Raw genomic sequence first — 17,790 nt, 5'->3', positions numbered from 1 at the left:
CTCTATCACACCGTGGTGCGCTCAAAAGATTGATGTACCGTAAAACGGGGTGAAGTTGGTCATTGAGGTGATGTTGATCACTACACCGTTCAATTTGCGATTCTCAGCAATCCTTTTTCATGATATTGTTATAAGATAATTTGTTCAATATTTCATTGAGTAGTTTTAAACAGTAGGTTTGGAACGTTACCCTAAACAAACGATTCTACCGCTCTAAATGTACAATGTTAAGGAAGTGATGAAATATATAACTTTTCTTCAATATCTGATCATAATCAGCACTTATTCTGGTGTTGCGATCGGCAAATTACTTATTTTACTTAAGTGTGGGTCGTTGAATCCTAATCTAGAATTGGACTTAGTTAAAATGAACGATTTAATATTTAAAAAACATTTGATTTTTAATTGCCTATATTTAGGCAACCATATTCTTCTTCAACGAACACAAATCAAGTATAAATACTATCTGTTAAAAAATGCCATCACATAAAAACCTGCATGATCAACTTCATCCCAGAATTTAAATTTGTGTATTTTTAAACCTTTTTTAAATTCTAAAAAATAAACCAAACATGCAATTTAAAAACGTAATTTGTACATTAGAAAAGCACTGGCTAGTACAGGTTTGAAAGGTATTTGTTGTTTGTGTGCCAAACATATGGTATAAAAAACATTCAGGTTTATCGGTAAAAAGTAAACAAACTTCCCCCCGTTTTACGGTACCTACCCGAAGATGGCAATGCGATACGTTTTCGACATTGGTTGGTTTTCCCAGATTTCAACACACTTGACACCGTCAGACTGTAAGATTGCCGCCTGATGCTTTGCTAGACGGCATGGAACCGCATGTATACAGCTACATATATTTAGGGGAGAACAGCCCATAATGCACCACTGGGGTAAAATGGCCCCACGCGGATTTTCGCTGCATTTTCATTACTAATTGTGGGATTGTATGTCCCAGAATGCTAGTTTATGTACTTAACTAGCAATGCTACTGGTTCAATTTTCGAGTTGGCAATAGGAAAGCTATGAAAAACAGCGTGGGCCATTTTACCCCAGGGGTGCATTTTAGACCATCCTACCTATTGGCGTTGACGGCGACTCTGTAGCTCTTTACTCGTATGGTAAAATCCATAAGCAAACGTAAGACTGTGCGTGAAACATGGCCGACTTCGTACTATCCTTTCACTCCAACGAAAATTCCCATAAGACACTGTTAATCTTTGCTAGAAGAGATGATTTTTCGACGGTGCCGTCAAGAGCCACCGAGACAGTCGAAACCCGGACTTTCTTTTATTCTACTTCGCGTGAACGCAAGGTCGCATGGTTGGGGACAAACACATTTATATTCTATGTTTTTTAGAACACCTCTGATAATTTTATACATCACTTTGTTTTTCATACTCGCTTAAACCTAATGAATGGTCTCTCTCTCTTTGGATTTGCATGTTGCGGCGATTTATGCCTGCGCGCGCATGCTTTCGTTTGTTAGTTGGCTTAAGTTTACATGTTGAGACAATTATGTGTGGGTTAATTGGTATAAAACACTGGTAATTTCAATCGCTTCAACACTCTTATAATCATGCTCGAATGTCTAATTGTCGTCGTTCGGCTTATTATACTTCATTCTTTTCATCTCTGCTACAAAAAAAAACCCATAGCGGCAATGGCGCTGTTCGCTTACAAGCTATATAAAAATAGAAAAGTTTTTCTTTGTGCACTATTCACTCGTTTTTCGTTCTCTGGCTTTAATAGGTTTTGTAGTTTGTTTTTTTTTTTCAATCAGGAAACACCACATTCTACGATTAATTTTTAATATATAAAATTGGAAATGTATATCGAAATTCGAAATGTAGACGTTTCTAAAGAAATGGGGTAACTATAGCACTATCGATCCGTAATCATAATGCTTGAGTAGATGAACTTGGATTGAGAAAATGTTCATTTAAGGACTGGTAATAAATATAGATTTGAACTAATTGAAATGCGAACATTGAATTTCTAGGGCGGTAGATAAATTAAATAAAAAACAATATAAACTCTACACAACTTACTTAACCTACGAGTCTCCTTAAAAGCTTACGGCTAACTGATATAGCAATGTGTCATATAATTACAGAGAGGATTCATGTAAATTATTGTTCAGTTCATGTACGTCTCATAACGAATGTTGGTATGTTTTGTATTCTGGTGGATTAAATTAACCATTTTGCTCCACACAGCACAATCGATTCTCTAATAAGACTCTGATAATTCTTAAAAAAAAAATAATTATCTAAATTGGCAGTCTGAATGCTTAAATGGGAATTACTATGAGAAAAGTGAACTTTCTGTTCACCTCGCTAAACTCAATACTTATAGGAAATTATCTCAGCTACCCTCCAGTTTGATTCATAGCGCCAAAATATAAGCCTGTACACAAAATGGTGATGAAGGTTTAGAGGTCGCGCAAATGGTTTGAAGTCCGTATGGAGATTATGGCGAATGGGTGATTTTCGAATTTTACTGATAGCGAATTCGTTTATTATCGGGGTTAACACCAGTTCCAACCCAGTGCGAAACCGAACTTTTTGTCAGTGTGAACCTCAACCTGAGCTAGGTTTTAAAAACAAACGAGCAAACTGACGTTTTTCAGAAAACAAGCAGACCCAATCTTGATACCCGATCCAGGTTGGAACTGAATAATAAACGAATTCGCTATAATATTACTATAAAAAGTCCTCTAAGTAAAAGTTTTGACGTATGTCAACAGTTGTTCCAATCGAACCGTCAAAATGCACTGCTTTGCTCGATTCGAACCACTTTTTCCAGTTCTGTGGTGACAGTCGTTCATACTTTTACTACACTGAAGCAGAACTTCACGTTATCGCCATTGGAGAAATCCTTTAAATTTCATTTCTTTTAAAATCCAATGAAGATATCGCTTTGAAAAATCCAATCAAAGTGATGCGTCAATGATTTTCATATGAGCATCATTTAAGACACATATTTCGGAGAACAGTAGCCACCTGAATAAAAGATACGTTTTATAGGATTTTTCAATAGTGCAATTTTATATAAAAATCAATGCTTTTTACGTGTCATTTTCGTTCCATGTAGAGGGCTTGAATCAATCTGGGTGATGCGGAGTGATTTTTTTTCCAATGTTGGCTGCGCTGAAATGATCGATTCATTGCCATCAGTTGGCAGTGAACGCTGTCAAACTGCATTTTGTGTCTCTTCAATTGTTTGATCAAATGACGTTTACTACCACTCGAACTTTGGTTTTAAGACTTTTTCTTCTAGAACCTCGAGAAAAGTAGCCAACATTTGTGCGTTTCACAAAAAAATAGAAATTAGTTGGTCCAGTTTTGTGAAATCGCTGGTAGAAAGTCACGCCAAAACTGCTTGACAAAGTGGTCAATTCGTAAGCATAATGTACCATTTTTTGATGAAAAAGTTTAAAGAGATTATTTTGATGCTTTGGAAAAATAATGTCAGTTACATGTTTACTAGGGTGCCAATTAAATGTATGGAAAAAAAATGACCATCGAATTATTTAAACAAACCACAAACAAAATGTTCATTGCCTCGAAAAAAGATCCTATGCAAAATTTGGGCTCAATCGGACATGATTTGGGGTGACGCATAATCGTCAAAGTTGAACTTTTTTCATCTGAAAAATCTCCCAAGGTACACGAAATTTCGGAAACCGAAATTTTTGTGTGATGCCAAATGACTTAAAACGGAGGGCTAGTTTTAACTCGAACATTTTGTTTTCCTTAACGGCGCCGGTGGTGTAGTGGTAAGTGTGATTACCTCTCACCCCAGCAGGCCTGGGTTCAATCCCAGTCGGCGCCGCCGGGATGTTCTGAGGCATAACATCTCTGATCACGCCTTCCTTCGGATGGGGGGAAGTAAAGCCGTTGGTCCCCGGTTCATGAGTTGATGGGTCGATAGGTAGGGTCCAGGTGTGGGAGCTGCCTTCCTGGCACGTCGGTAGCATTGGTGCTCAGCACGGAAAACAAGATCAACGGAAAAAACAAACCAAAGGAAAAAAAAATTTGTTTTCCGAAAATCAGTGATGGGCAACTGAACCAACCGGTGCTGGTTCGTGTTCAAACAAATACTCCTGTGTTTATGTAAGCGTGTACCCTGGTTTGGTTGAGTCTTCGTGTACCAGTGTGTTCTAAATCAAAACCGACTGCCGGTTTTCGAGTTGAAGTTCAGAACCGCAGCTTGAAAACCGAAAACCGGTATGCTCGAATTTTGGTTTTGGTTCACGAGGTCTGAACCGTGTGCATGGTTAAATTATATGTAACCAAAACTGGGTATACCGTTCTTGGTTCAGAACATTTGCAAGAATTAAATAGCAGTGCTCGCAAAAAGGTGAGTAAAATATTTGTACCAAGCGACAGTTGTTAATTCAATTGTCAAATATTTTGATAGACAATATTGGTAGCGAAGGAACTGGAAATCATTTTGAAGTCTGACAAATACCCTTCGATATGGGTATTTTTGGATTCCGGGTGACGCCTATAGTCTGGAAATCGATAACCGATACCTTCTTGAAATCCAATATGGCGGCTTCCGGTTGCAGATAAACTGAGGAATACTGTCAAATACCCTTCAATATGGGTATTTTCGGAATCGGGGATCGGGGTGATGTCTAGAGACAGGAAATCAATATCGGACGTCATTTTGAAGTCCAAGATGGCGGCTTCCGGCTATATAAAAACTGGGAAATACTGTCAAATACCCTTCAATATGGGTATTTTTGGAATCGGTATGACGTATAAAGACCGGATATCAATGTCAGTTACCATCTTGAAATCCAATATGGCGGCTTTCGGTTGGAGATAAACTTAGATATGGGTATTTTTGGAACGGGATGACGTATAGTCCGAAAATAGATAACCGATGTCATCTTGAAATCCCAGATGGCAGCTTCCGGTTGCAGAAAAACTGGGAAATACTGTTAAATATCTTTCAATATGGGTATTTTTTAATGGGGTGACGTATAATGACCGTAAATCAATGTCAGAAGCCATCTCGCAATCCAAGATTGTGGCTTACGGTAGTAGGAAAACTGGAAAATACTGGCAAATACCCTTCAATACGGGTATTTTTGGAATCGGGATAACGTAGATAGACCTGATATCAATGTTTGCTAGTATTTACCAGTTTTCCTACAACCGGAAGCCACCATCTTGGATTTCAAGAGGGCTCTGACATTGATTTCCGGTCTTTATACGTCATCCCGATTCCAAAAATACCCATAATGAATGGTTTTTTGACATTATTTCCCAGTTTTTCTATAACTGGAAGCCACCATCTTGGATTTCAAAATGGCGTCAGACATTGATCTCTGGTCTCTAAACATCACTCCGATTTAAGAAAAAACCCATATTGAAGGGTATTTGACAGTATTTCCCAGTTTTTTCTTTAACCGGAAGCCGCCACCTGGGATTTCAAAATTGCGTCAGGCATTGATTTCCGGTATATATACGTCATCCTGATTCCAAAAATACCCATATTGAAGGATATTTGACATAATTTCCCAGTTTTTCTGCAACCGGAAACCGCCATATCGGATTTCAAGATGGCGTCTGACATTGATATCCGGTCTATATACGTCATCCCGATTCCGAAAATACCCATATTGAAGGGTATTTGCTAATATTTACCAGTTTTCCGGAAGCCACCATCTTGGGTTTCAAGATAGCGTCAGACATTGACCTCCGGTCTCAAGACGTTGTCATCCTGATTCCGGAAATACCCATATTGTAAGGTATTTGACAGTGTTTCAATTTTTTCTATAACCGGAAAATTCTAGGACCCTGAATGTTTGGAAACAGATTTTTTCTTGTGCCATACTTTAAAATGCATAAAAAGTCAAAATCTAGTGTTAACTTGAAAAAATCTAATTTCCGAACGTTGTCTTTCTGGGAAAACAATTACGCTCCTGAAAGTTGATTTATGCCAAACAAAATAATTCGAGTTAACACTAAACGTCAACGTTTCATGCATTTTTAAGTCATTTCACACCAAACAAAAATTTTCGATTTACGAAATTCCATGTACTTTGGGAGATATTTAAGATAAAAAAAGTTCAAACTAAGACGATTTTGCGTCGCCTTAAATCATGTCCGAGTCAAGGAACATTTTGTATATGGTCGGTTCAAAAAAATCGATGATCACTTATTTCCCATGCATTTCATTGGCACCCTAATATTCACCGCCTTATTTAGAATCGACTGCGCTGCATGCATCAAAATCTATAATTTAAACTACCTTATTGTATTTATATAATATCCTACTGAACACCAACGATATGAAAAGTGTATATTGCTCCGTGGTCAACGTAGAAATAAGTAATGCTATTGAGCTAACAACATAAAGTGAGGTCGTTTGCTAGTTCAATGAAACCCTATTGTTGTCTTTTCAACTTCTTCTAAGTAGCTTTGCTGGAGATTGCTAAGCTATACGAGGCTATCTAGAGGAACAGTCGTTACGGTACGTTGGCTAAATGAAGAAGGAAATTGCATGGTAAATAGTACTGAGAAAACCGATACATTGGACTGATGGCAGTGGGACGGATGCATCTTTCTAACTTATGACTACCAAGCATTGGTCAGGATGAGACTTTCATCCTACCACTATTGCACAGAGAATTAACTAAGGGGAAAAACCTGGCCAACAATATTTACTTCTGCTTTGAGTGATGTTAGGCATGGAAACAATGTAAAAATAGTTATTTTAATTTTGAGTCAATTTTAAAAAATATTAAAAAAAAGATTCATCATGTTTGCAAGCATCAGAAGAGATGTCGTTATCTCCGTTCTTTGTTTTTTTTTCTTCGCTTGTGCTCCCGGACCAGAAATTTGAGGCATCGCGAGTGATAGTTTTTAATTTCAGTTTTGAATAGTTTTGTGTCTCGGGCGCCATAATTTGATTGGGAATGGTTTGTGCTGATGTTTTCCCCCCCTGTTGCTTAGGTGCCTGGTGTGCTCTCGCTTCCCTTTGTTGTCGTGACTCAACCGCGCTGATCAATTGTTAAGGCCCATGCATATTAGATCCGGATCTAACGCGTTGCCGCAAAGTGACAGATAAATCTATTGTCTAACTGTCAAATTTACGTCAACGCAACGTAAACAGATCTAATGTGGGTGGCCCTTTAGGTTTTTGCGGTGTGCATTGCTTTTGTGCACAGAGTGACTTGAAAAAGAAAAGCGAAGAAAAGTGATATTTGGTTGTTGTGTGGTTGGAGCCGCTGGAGGAGGAATTGTGGATGACTAGAGAAAAATATGCGTGAAAGCATCGCGAATGCGCTCCCGGGTGTAATGATTTGGTGAGTACGTTCCAGTTGAAGATTTGTTGAAAAGTGTATTTGTGGTGATGCAAATTATGGTTTTGATGACGCATGGCTTAAATAAAACATATTAAATAGAGGAAATGGATGAAATTTCGGCCTAAATGCCCCTAATTTGGACCCATACATAAATTCAGAAAACGACCAAATTTTCAATAACGACCAAAAATATCCATTAGTACAGTTCCAATGACGCGTTCATCTAGAAAAAAAATGATAAATAGCAATTTTTTAGCGATGGGTCCAATCTTAGATCCATAGGCCAACATTAGAGCCATTTCCCCTACTTGTTGGAGATGGAAGTAAAACAGACATACATTGGCCCATACCGAATAGAAGATCCAACTCAAACCCCCCAATGGCTTGACAAGTGACTTAACCTGAATTTACGACCAGACGCTCTTGCCTATAGCGAATTTGTTTATTATTCAGTTCCAACCTGGATCGGGTATCAAGATCGGCTCTGCTTGTTTTCTGACAAACGTCAGTTCGATCGTTTGTTTTTAAAACCTACCTCAGGTTGAGGTTCGTACTGACAAAAAGTTCGGTTTCGGCACTTTGAGATCCAATTATGGGGCCACCAGACACGAATTATGTACCGCAGGCATCGGTTGATAAACACCTGCAGCTTCTGAGTGTTCTCCGCTGATACACACCATGTTTCACTGGCGTGTAACAGCGCATCAGACTTCACGTTCGAGTTAAAAATTCGGATTTTGGTGCGTCGACTGGTCTGATTCGCTCTCCATACATTTCGCAAACTGGCAAAAGCAGCCCTCGGCTTCTTAATCCGTGCACCTATGTCGCTCTTGGTGCCACCGTCCGACGCCGTCTGGCTGTCAAGACATTGGAAGCTTTGGACTTTCTCCACTGCCTGCCCAGGTTTTCCGTGTTGACATCCAACGATTTGGTCTTGTTGACGTTGATGGTTAGACTCGCTTCAGAGGAGCGTTCCACAAGGTCGTCGAGCTTACTCTGCATGCCAGAGCGCCGTTGTGCTAATAACGCAACATCATCAGCCAAATCGAAGTCGTTGAGATGCTCCATGGTAATAGGTTGCCACAGCAACCCTCGGTTCGGTACACGGTCAACGGCTCCAACCATGATCTCGTCGATTACGATGAGGAACAGTAGCGGTAATAATATACATCCTTGCCTCACACCCGCGATTACCCGAATCGGGTCAGACAAAGCTCTGTTGTGCAACACTTTGCATGAGAAAGCCTCGTACTGCGCTTCGATGAGGTTGACGATCTTATCAGGGACTCCCTTGCGTCTGAGAGCGCCCCACAAGTTTTCGTGGTTTAGTCGGTCGAAAGCTTTTTCTTAGTCAATGAATTTGAACTCATTGACCTGCTCCAAGATGATGCGGAGCGTGACAATATGGTCCACACAGGATCTTCCAGCACGGAATCCTGCCTGCTGTCGCCGGAGAGTCACGTCGATCTTCTCCTGTATCCGATTGAGGATAACTTTACACAGAGCTTTGAGAACAATACACAGTAACATGATGCCTCGCCAGTTGCCGCATACAGTTGGATCCCCCTTCTTGGGGACTTTTACCAAGATGTCCTGCATCTAGTCGGCCGGAAAAGTTGATGCAACATTTGTGAGGATAGCATGGGGTCTGCTATCTCCTGCAATGATGGAGCTTCAGTGTTGACGCGAGTAACGCGCCTCACCCTTGACGGATCATGCCGAGATGTTGATGGTTGGTTGACCGTTGAAACTCCGAGAAATTGTTCAAAGTGCTCGAACCAACGTTTCAACTGGTCAGTGGGGTCGGTGAGCAACTGTCCAGTCGCGTCTTTCACAGGCATCCTTGGGCTCATCCTTGACCTGCTCAGGAGTCGTGAAACATCATAGAGGAGGCGGATATCGCCAGTTGCTGCGGCTTTCTCCCCTTCATCCACCAGGGAGTCCACCCACGCTCGCTTGTCCCGTATACAGGAGCGCTTAACTTCCCTCTCTAGAGCCGAATACCACTGATGGGGCCTCGTTCTTGGCTCCTCGGGTCCTTGCTCGCTCTATCGCGGCTTTTGCTTCTCTCCGCTCCTCGATCTTCCTCCAGGTTTCATCGGTGATCCACTCCTTCCTCTGAGTGCGCAGCTCACCCAGGTTGTTCTCGCTTGTTTCAATAAAGGCATTCTTGATGCTCGTCCACTGTTCTTCTACGCTGCCACCTTCCGGAATATTAGCTGCGCGAGCCTCGAGTTCTTCGACGAACGATCTCTTCACTGCTGGGTCTTCCAGTCGGCGTGTGTTGAATTGCCGTCCGAGTCTCTCCTCCCGCCGTTGAACCAGCGCAATGCGTATGCGGATCTCAACGACCAGGAGATGATGGTCAGACGCGATGTCAGCGCTGCGTTTATTCCGAACATCAGGAAGGCTCCGTCTCCATTTTCGGCTGATGCAGATGTGGTCGATTTGGTTCTCTGTATATCCATCACGGGAGACCCATGTGACTTTATGCAGTGGGCGATGGGGGAAGAGCGAACCCCCGATCACCATGTCGTTGTTGCCACAAAACTCTGCAAGCAGCTCGAACATTGGATTATGGTAAGGTTATAGTGTGGAAGAATTATTAGCCAATGCCGTGTGCGCGATCACGGTTTTTGCTAATTAATTAACCCGTTATTGAATAATAATCGTCACAGTGTTATTGAACTGCAGTGGAAAAACCTTTTCTGCTTGAGAGTGCATCAAGGCGGATGTTACTCTGTGCTGTTGTGGAGATGATTATTCATGGCCATTTTGCAGTGTGTGGTCATTCCAGGAGGTGGCTGAACATCGCCATCATCAAACCATTTTCGACGCCGTCATAGCGCCCTCCCAGAACAAAGGCTGCTGGTGCCAAGCTACTTGCTTTTTTCGGTGATGCAGATATCACTACTGGAACTGGATCCGACCATCTTCAAGCAACTGATACCCGATAAGGAGACCTGGTGAGTCCGTTCCATATTATATGTATGCATGTTGCTAGCAGTAGCAATTCAATTGAAAGATAATTCCAACCAAATTGAATTCAACTCCATTTGGTTGACGAAAGTTGGGTGGCTTTTTTGCATTTTTTATAGCCATTGTGGCAATTGGTGGAAGACGGTACGCAACTCAGGTGGAAAACCGCTCGCGCCCCTGATTGCGACACTGCGTAGGATTGGGTTTGTTCGTGACGGGAAGGAGTAATCGTTTTCGAGATAAAACTGCCTTTTCCCGTTCGTATATTTTGCCGTGAAGGCCAATACACCGCGACGGGAAGGATTTGAATCGATCGATTTGTGTGTTTCCCTCGCCGGTTCGGTTTCGCAAAGAAACGTGTAGTTCGCGTCGGGAAGGAGCTCCGTTATCGATTTTCTACCGTTTCTGTACGTTTTCCGTTCGTGTGTTCGGTTACGATGCCGTCCAAGGAGGAGAAAGTGCTCGCCGAAAAAATTATCCAGCGTGAATCGCTGATCGCTACCCGGAACGCTGTGGAGAAGTTCATCAAAGACTTCGAAGCACTGCGGGACGGATATCAAGTCCAAGTAAGAATCGAGTCTCTAGATCGAGTGAGCCATGCGTATTTGGAGGTTCAGGATACTATCGAACGACTAGAAAATCTTGAGGAACATCTTGAGAGTGAATTTTGAGTACCGTTACTGCACGGCGAAAGGTTTCCTCCTGTCGAAACGACCTGTTGATGCTTATCAGGCACAGCTGAACAACTCATTTGCCACTTCTCCAACCACCTTCATCCCTACGTTTACCGCAGATCGACATGCCACGTTTTGATGGCGACTTCTCACGTTGTTTGATTCATGGTTGATCCATGATTCACTCCAATGCTGATAAACCAAGGGTCGCCAAGCTGCAATACCTTTGGCAGCCACTCGAAGGGGAGGCAAAAAAGCCCTTCGAGTCCGTCGATATCGAAGCCATCTTGAGGTACGATAATCGCCGTTTCCTTAAACGTCAGCTGTTCCGGGCGCTCTATGATTTGCCAGCGGTGAAGCAGGAATACTGATGCTAAGCGCATCCACAGCATGGTCGACGATTTCCAGCACCATGTACGGGCACTCGCAAAATCGAACGAGGCTGTGGAACATTGGGATACTCCGTTGGTAAACATGTTGTCATACAAGCTGGCTCAATCCACTTTGCGATCCTGGAAAGAGAAGACTATTGTGAAGGATGACGTCAGGAATGATAAATTGGTATAGTTCCTCTACCAGCTTGTTCGAGTGTTAAACTCCGTCGGCTACGATCAATAGCAGCAACCGGCATCTTCAAAGGTGGCCGGCAACGTTCCGAAACCCACCAAGTTCAAGTTCGCAGCAAACGCAGCTGCATCCTCCAGCTCGAACGCTTCTTGTCCGCTGCCCTGACAACCACGTCCTACGCAACTGCCCAGTATTCCTCGGGATGGATGTACGCCATCGCCGAGATTTCGTGACGCAGAAACGGTTGTGCTGGACCTGTCTGGGAAGCGGACATCAATCGAAGAAGAGTGTCTCAAAGTTCATGTGTCGAACGTGCCACGAACGACATCATTCTCTGCTGCACGATTCTGGTCCATCCAAGATATAATCGAGTCCTACAGGATCTTTATCCTCTTCTGTAAAACAATCGATTCCATCCACAAGTGTGAGATCTTCCGGTGCGAGCTCCGCTGCACCGAACGTTAACATGGCAGTTCAAACTGCATGTAACATGGTTTAGCTGGAAACGGTCGTCCTGAACGTCGTCGATAATCACGGTCGCAGACATCAGGCAAAGGGCCTTATACTGGACTCAGCGTCAATGTCCAACTTTAATTCGAAACCGCTGGCGAAGCTGTTATTCAACCCTCGCTCGAAGGTGAACATATCGATAGCAACGGTTCAATCGAGAACACATGAATTCTCCTCGAAGTTTCAGTTCCTAGTCCTCAAGAATTCGTCGCCGGAGCTACCGACAATGTCGATCATCATTTTGTCATGGAATTTGCCGGAAGTTGCACTTGCAGATCCACAGATCCACGTCCCAGGAAGGATAGACCTCATCGACAGTGAAGCCTTCTGGGAACTCCATACTGGTCGGAAGATGTCATTAGGAAAGGATCTTCCATGGTTGACTGAAAAACCCTTCGGATGGGCTGTCGCTGGGACTGCATCCATTCAGTCAAAATGCATTCCTCGGATCTGCAATCTTTCGACAAAGGACGATCCTCTAGAAACCGCACTCCTTAAGTTCTGCGAAATCGAAACTATCTGTCGAAGAAAATTGCTGTGAGCAACACTACGCCGCGACCACTACTCGTGATCCACCTGGGAGGTACATCGTCAGTCTTCCTCGAACCGAAAATCCCGAAGTTGTCCTAGGAAGCTCCCAGGAAATCGCAAATCGTCGTCTTAGATGCATCGAACGGCGACTCGAACGTGATCCTGCTACCAAGGATGCATACCACCGCTTCATGGACGAGTACCTCGACCTAGGGCACATGAAGAAGCTTGACGAACCGGTAGACGATGACATTCCTCATTGCTACATCCCGCACCACGCTTTATTCAAGGAGTCGAGTACAGCAACGAAGGTCAGGGTCGTATTCGACGCGTAGTGCAAGACGTCGTCGGGATATTCACTGAACGGCACGTTATTGATTGGTCCAGTCGTTCAGGAAGATCTTCAAGCACTAGTGCTGAGGTTTCGCATTCGCTTCGTTGCTATTACTGCTGACGTGTAGAAAATGTATCGCCAAATGCTTCATGTCCCCAGCGACAGAAGGTTTCTACGAATTCCCTTCAGGAAGAACGCCAACGATACGATTTCAACCTACGAATTGCAGACAGTCACCTACGGTACTGCATCTGCCCCGTTCCTGGCCACGAGGACTCTGCAGTAGATCGCTCTGGATAATGGGTATGAATTTCCAGCTGCTGTAGATGCAGTCATCTACTACTTCTACGTTGACGATTTTTTCTCTGGTGCCGACGATGTAGAATCTGCCATCCAGCTTCGCCAACAAGTAACTACTATGCTTAGTGCTGCTGGATTTCCAATCAAGAAGTGGGCATCAAACATTCCCGAGCTTCTCCAGGACGTAACACCGGAAAATCTGGCCCTTAACCCTCTACACGACCTTCAAGACGAGCAAGTAGTATGACCTAAGAACTAGATCTCGACTGCCGAGCTCCATCATCGATGTCATTAGAAGCCGATATCTACTGAAATTCGAAAACGTAAGTGGAGCTGATTCAGCCACACACTACGAAAAAGGGGTGAAACCAAAATCTGCTAGATTTTAACCCGGCAACAGGACATCGCAACATCGCAAACCCAGGGATTCATGGCGGCGGAGCTTCAACAAAGAAATCAAGAAGGTCGGCAAAAATGTGTCTTTCACGTTGGCTCTATGCACCACTGAAGAAGCTTCGCAGGATACTTGAGTGAGTTGAATCCCCTAGTTAGAGGGATTCATCTCTGTAGAGGGATTTTTCGAAATTGCAAAAAAAATGTTTTTATGAACCTCGAACAAACAATGGCCGTTTTCAGTGTGAATTGCTCACTACAATTTCAGAATTATGGACTCGACGAAGGAACAAAAGCTAGAGATGGAGGAGTCCGACATTGCATCGGATTAAATTTTCTAATTATGAATTGTAATGATAGGGTTATGGCTATACGTTCCTATTATGGTGTGTTCCAATTATGGCCTATGAGAATTCCATAGGCCATAATTGGAACGTATAGCCATAACTGGCCCTAATATAACATTATAGGTAAGTCCTTCGGCTCCGTAAGGTTTTCTTTTTCCAAGCCGTTGACTAAGGTCTAATAAACGAATTGTTAAAAAGCGGAATTTTTAAACGCCTCAATTCCATAAATAACGCATGGTTAAAGGACCCCACCGGTAACCGCTTTTGCGTTAACGTTATCTTCAAACAGACCCATGCAATGGAATCAAAAAGCCAAACGTACCGTGAATACGACATTTTTTCCCGAATCGTTCAGGTTGGTAGTTGTTACCTACATATGTGTGATGTGTTCTGGATGGATCCACCATATCAATACTGTTCAGATGGTGAGCACCTTTTGTGGCAAAACGTGTTTTAAAAATAAGCTAAAAGTAAATCAGTCAGTAGTGTACCTGTAAAGTAAGTCTTGCTAATCCAGAAAACAAAAATGGCGTAGAAGTCTTTCAAGTCTTAATCAATAAGAAATTGCAAATAGGTACGTAAAACGATAAGGGGATGGCAGTAAGACAGACCTCAAATAACTTTAAATCGAAATGCGTAACATACTCACTGAAGGGACTACATCAGCATCTTTCCGTCGAAATCTGCCCTAATTTGCTGTATCTTTTGGTAGATAAGTGAGAAGCTAGGTCGATCTGCAGGTTTTCGACTCCAGCACTTTCGCATCAGATCGTACACCGTCAAAGGCGTATTTTCCGGACAGCTGAGCATGTTGCCCTCCTTGACGAATTTGACGACTTCTTCGTGCGTCATGCCATAGTAGGGTTGCATGGCGAATGAGAAGATTTCCCACAGGCAAACACCGTACGCCCAAACGTCCGATTCGATTGTATACTTATTATAAAGAATGCTTTCCAAAGGCATCCAGCGAATCGGGATGGCATCATTTTCGTCTCCTTTGTAGTAGTCCTGCAGATAGATTTTGTGAGACAGGCCGAAATCAGCAATCTTTACCACCATATTGTCATCGATCAAGCAATTTCGTGTGGCCAGATCTCGGTGAACAAATTTCCTCTCCGAAAGATAGACCATTCCGGATGCGATTTGTGATGCTATACTGAGCAGATCGCCGTGGGACAGCTCAGTGGTGATGTTATCTGCGCGGTTTTGCTGGGCGAAAGGCGAACACTGCCGGAGGAATTCATTCAAATCGCCACGTGCCATAAATTCAAACAGCAAGCACATTGGGCTTCCAATGGCACAGACCCCCAGCAGCTTTACAATGTTGGGATGATCGAATTCAGCGAGTAGGCATGCCTCCCGTTCGAAATCAACCTGCAGATCTTGACTAGCTTCGTCTTTGAGCATTTTTACCGCCACCAGGGTAAAATCTTCTCCCCCTATCAAACCGGGAGCCTTCGCTTGGAAGACGCGCCCAAACGCCCCCTGACCTAGATCCTTAATATAAATGATATTATTTCGCGGGAACTCGAGTTTTTCTAATTTAGGATTCAGTTGAGCTCCGGTTCTATGATAATTTACATTGCTGGGCAGTTTGTTAATGTCGATACCTTGAGTATCCTGCGTCGAGGTGGTATTATATCCGGCGGCTCCCTGCCGTCGGTTCTGATTGTGCTGAGCTATTCGGTAGCACAGGAACACCATCAAATGCAGCAGGACGATTGCGACGAATCCAATGCCAGATAGTAGGAAAATCATTGAAGGAGTGAATACCGATTCCATCACAATGTTTACAGGTTTCTTGGTGGCACTAATGTCGGTCGAATTGGCTTCAAAAGAAAAAAAAAACATGATTGAATTTATCCAGGAAGGTCACTTTTTGATCGGGTAAAATACTTACGACAGAGTGGGATATCACACGCTTGCCAACGGACGGTTTTATCCGTCGTGTAACACCAGGGAGTTGGTTCTTCGCCACCAGCGTTTCGACAATAGTTTTCCGCGTCCTGCAGCTCGGCGAATACCAACGGTGGCTTATGATGGGAATGCGGTTCCTGAGAGTCCCATTTTTGGCACGCTATTCCGGTGACGGTAACGTTCATATTTCCCAAATAAAAGCGACCATTTCCCATGCGGCAGTCGTCTAAAATCATCAGTAAAATATTCCTTAAATTAAACTGAACCCGCATGATTATTGCAATCTTATTCCCTACATGTAACTTCTTCTTGGACCAACTCGGTAAGGCCAACGTGCGAGCAAGTGGAGGAACGAGCACTTTTGTTAAACCTCGGAAGTTCCTCACAGTTCGGCAACCGGAAGTGACCTCTCGACTTGATTACATCGCCACGCTCCTTCTTCTCCTCGATAAGTGCCCAATCATTGTAGCAAAATTGTAGATGAGTGGCCACGCAGTCTTCATAACATAGTGGCAGTCGTACCGTAACCCCATCTTTGATGACACATTGGGGAAACGCATAAGCACAAAGCAATTTCTGTAATTGATTCAATTTCGGGAAAATTAGAAGTCATGCATAAGTCAACTGCAACATATTTCTGCTCACCTCGGCTGCAGGTCTACAGTAGTCCGGTAGATCATTGATCAACTCTCGAAACAAAGCAGCGGTTATCTTCTCATTCTCCCAACCTCCAGCGCCGTCCTCTCGGCTGTACCAAACTTGCCGACTATTGACGAACGATTTGCAAACCTTCCCATTGTACGGAGCACAGTATCCTTCCTCCTCATCCAGTGGATCGTCCCAGTCTCCTCCCACTGTAGAAGCACCGTCCCGAGCTGCAGCCGCCGACACTGGCTGTACTCTTCCGGGTGTGGTTCCAATTACGACCAAAGCCAGCAGAAATAATGCAAACGATTGTTGTTTTGCCGCTGCCGTTTTATTCATGGCCTTTCTCTGATTTTGCTGCTCCCTTTCGACGCTATACTCTTCATCCGCAATCCGAAGATGCCCTTTGTATTTGATTGCTTTTGCGTCCTCTCGCGGTCGTCCCTTTTCTTCAACAACTTACGTATATACAGCGACAGCAAATCTCATCGAGTTTCGCACATTTAATATTTCATTTTTCAGACCATTCTCTGCTCAATTTCTGCGAAGATTGATTTCACTTATTACTCAGAGCTAAAAGCACGTAGTTAGCGCAGTTTTTGGTTCGATTTTTACAGTCATTAATTAATAAATTGCAAAATTTGTGACCCACTTTGAAATTAGCTCTGTAATTTGCGTCCATTGACAATTTTTGTGTACCTTTTTGTTTTTTGACAGATCTTCAACAAAAAAAGTGCTCAAAATGTAAAAAGAGCTCAGTCACTCAATTTTAGAGATGTGTGCTATCAGAGTGAGTGAGCTCTGGAACCGGTATATATTTGGCATAAGGTTCTTTGGCATATGGACGTTTAGCATAATGGACGTTTGGTTTAATGACGTTAGGCATAATGAACATTTGGCATGAGTTAATTTACAACCGTATTTACAACCAGTGATTATAATCCTTTCCATTACCGTTAAATGAGCTGCTAATTGAAGTAAATCCCATTTGATTTTCCTTGACAGCTGTCAGATTTATATTATGGTTGCGTTAGTGCGTACGTTCGAGTTGAGGTAAAAGATCTTTCAGCAAATTAGCTTTGCTTAATTGCAAATTAAGATCATTGAGGATATCGGTATACTGATTAATGGCTGAGTTCTTTTTGTTTGCTGAACATCAATAGTAGGTGCAGGAAGGAAAATCAAAGTCTTAAGCGGATGCGCATATGCTGAAAAGAGAATTAATCGTGTTTTGTTGTTTTTACATCATCCACATTCAGA

At 42.9% G+C, this 17,790-nt stretch overlaps 2 protein-coding genes across 2 annotated transcripts; one reads left to right on the top strand and one right to left on the bottom strand.

Annotated features, from left to right (window-relative positions):
- Positions 1 to 12,133: 12,133 nt before the first annotated feature.
- Positions 12,134 to 13,475, top strand: LOC135707818 (uncharacterized). Its single transcript, XM_065229716.1, has 3 exons — positions 12,134 to 12,600; positions 12,659 to 12,891; positions 13,246 to 13,475. The coding sequence occupies exons 1-3, from the start codon at positions 12,134 to 12,136 to the stop codon at positions 13,473 to 13,475; spliced, it is 930 nt and encodes a 309-aa protein (XP_065085788.1).
- Positions 13,476 to 14,096: 621 nt separating this feature from the next.
- Positions 14,097 to 17,198, bottom strand: Nrk (Neurospecific receptor kinase). The gene is made up of 4 exons (XM_065229687.1): positions 16,531 to 17,198; positions 16,182 to 16,461; positions 15,869 to 16,111; positions 14,097 to 15,797 (listed from the first exon to the last, which is right to left on the bottom strand). The coding sequence occupies exons 1-4, from the start codon at positions 16,867 to 16,869 to the stop codon at positions 14,626 to 14,628; spliced, it is 2,034 nt and encodes a 677-aa protein (XP_065085759.1). The 5' UTR covers positions 16,870 to 17,198; the 3' UTR covers positions 14,097 to 14,625.
- Positions 17,199 to 17,790: the final 592 nt, after the last annotated feature.

This window comes from Ochlerotatus camptorhynchus, unplaced genomic scaffold (genome assembly GCF_037179485.1).
Source record: "Ochlerotatus camptorhynchus isolate MF236.1 unplaced genomic scaffold, CSIRO-AGI_Acam_v1.1 ptg000319l, whole genome shotgun sequence".
Lineage (NCBI taxonomy): Eukaryota > Metazoa > Arthropoda > Insecta > Diptera > Culicidae > Ochlerotatus > Ochlerotatus camptorhynchus.
Note: the sequence above shows the minus strand (reverse complement) of the source record. Positions and strands in the feature narration are given on the sequence as shown.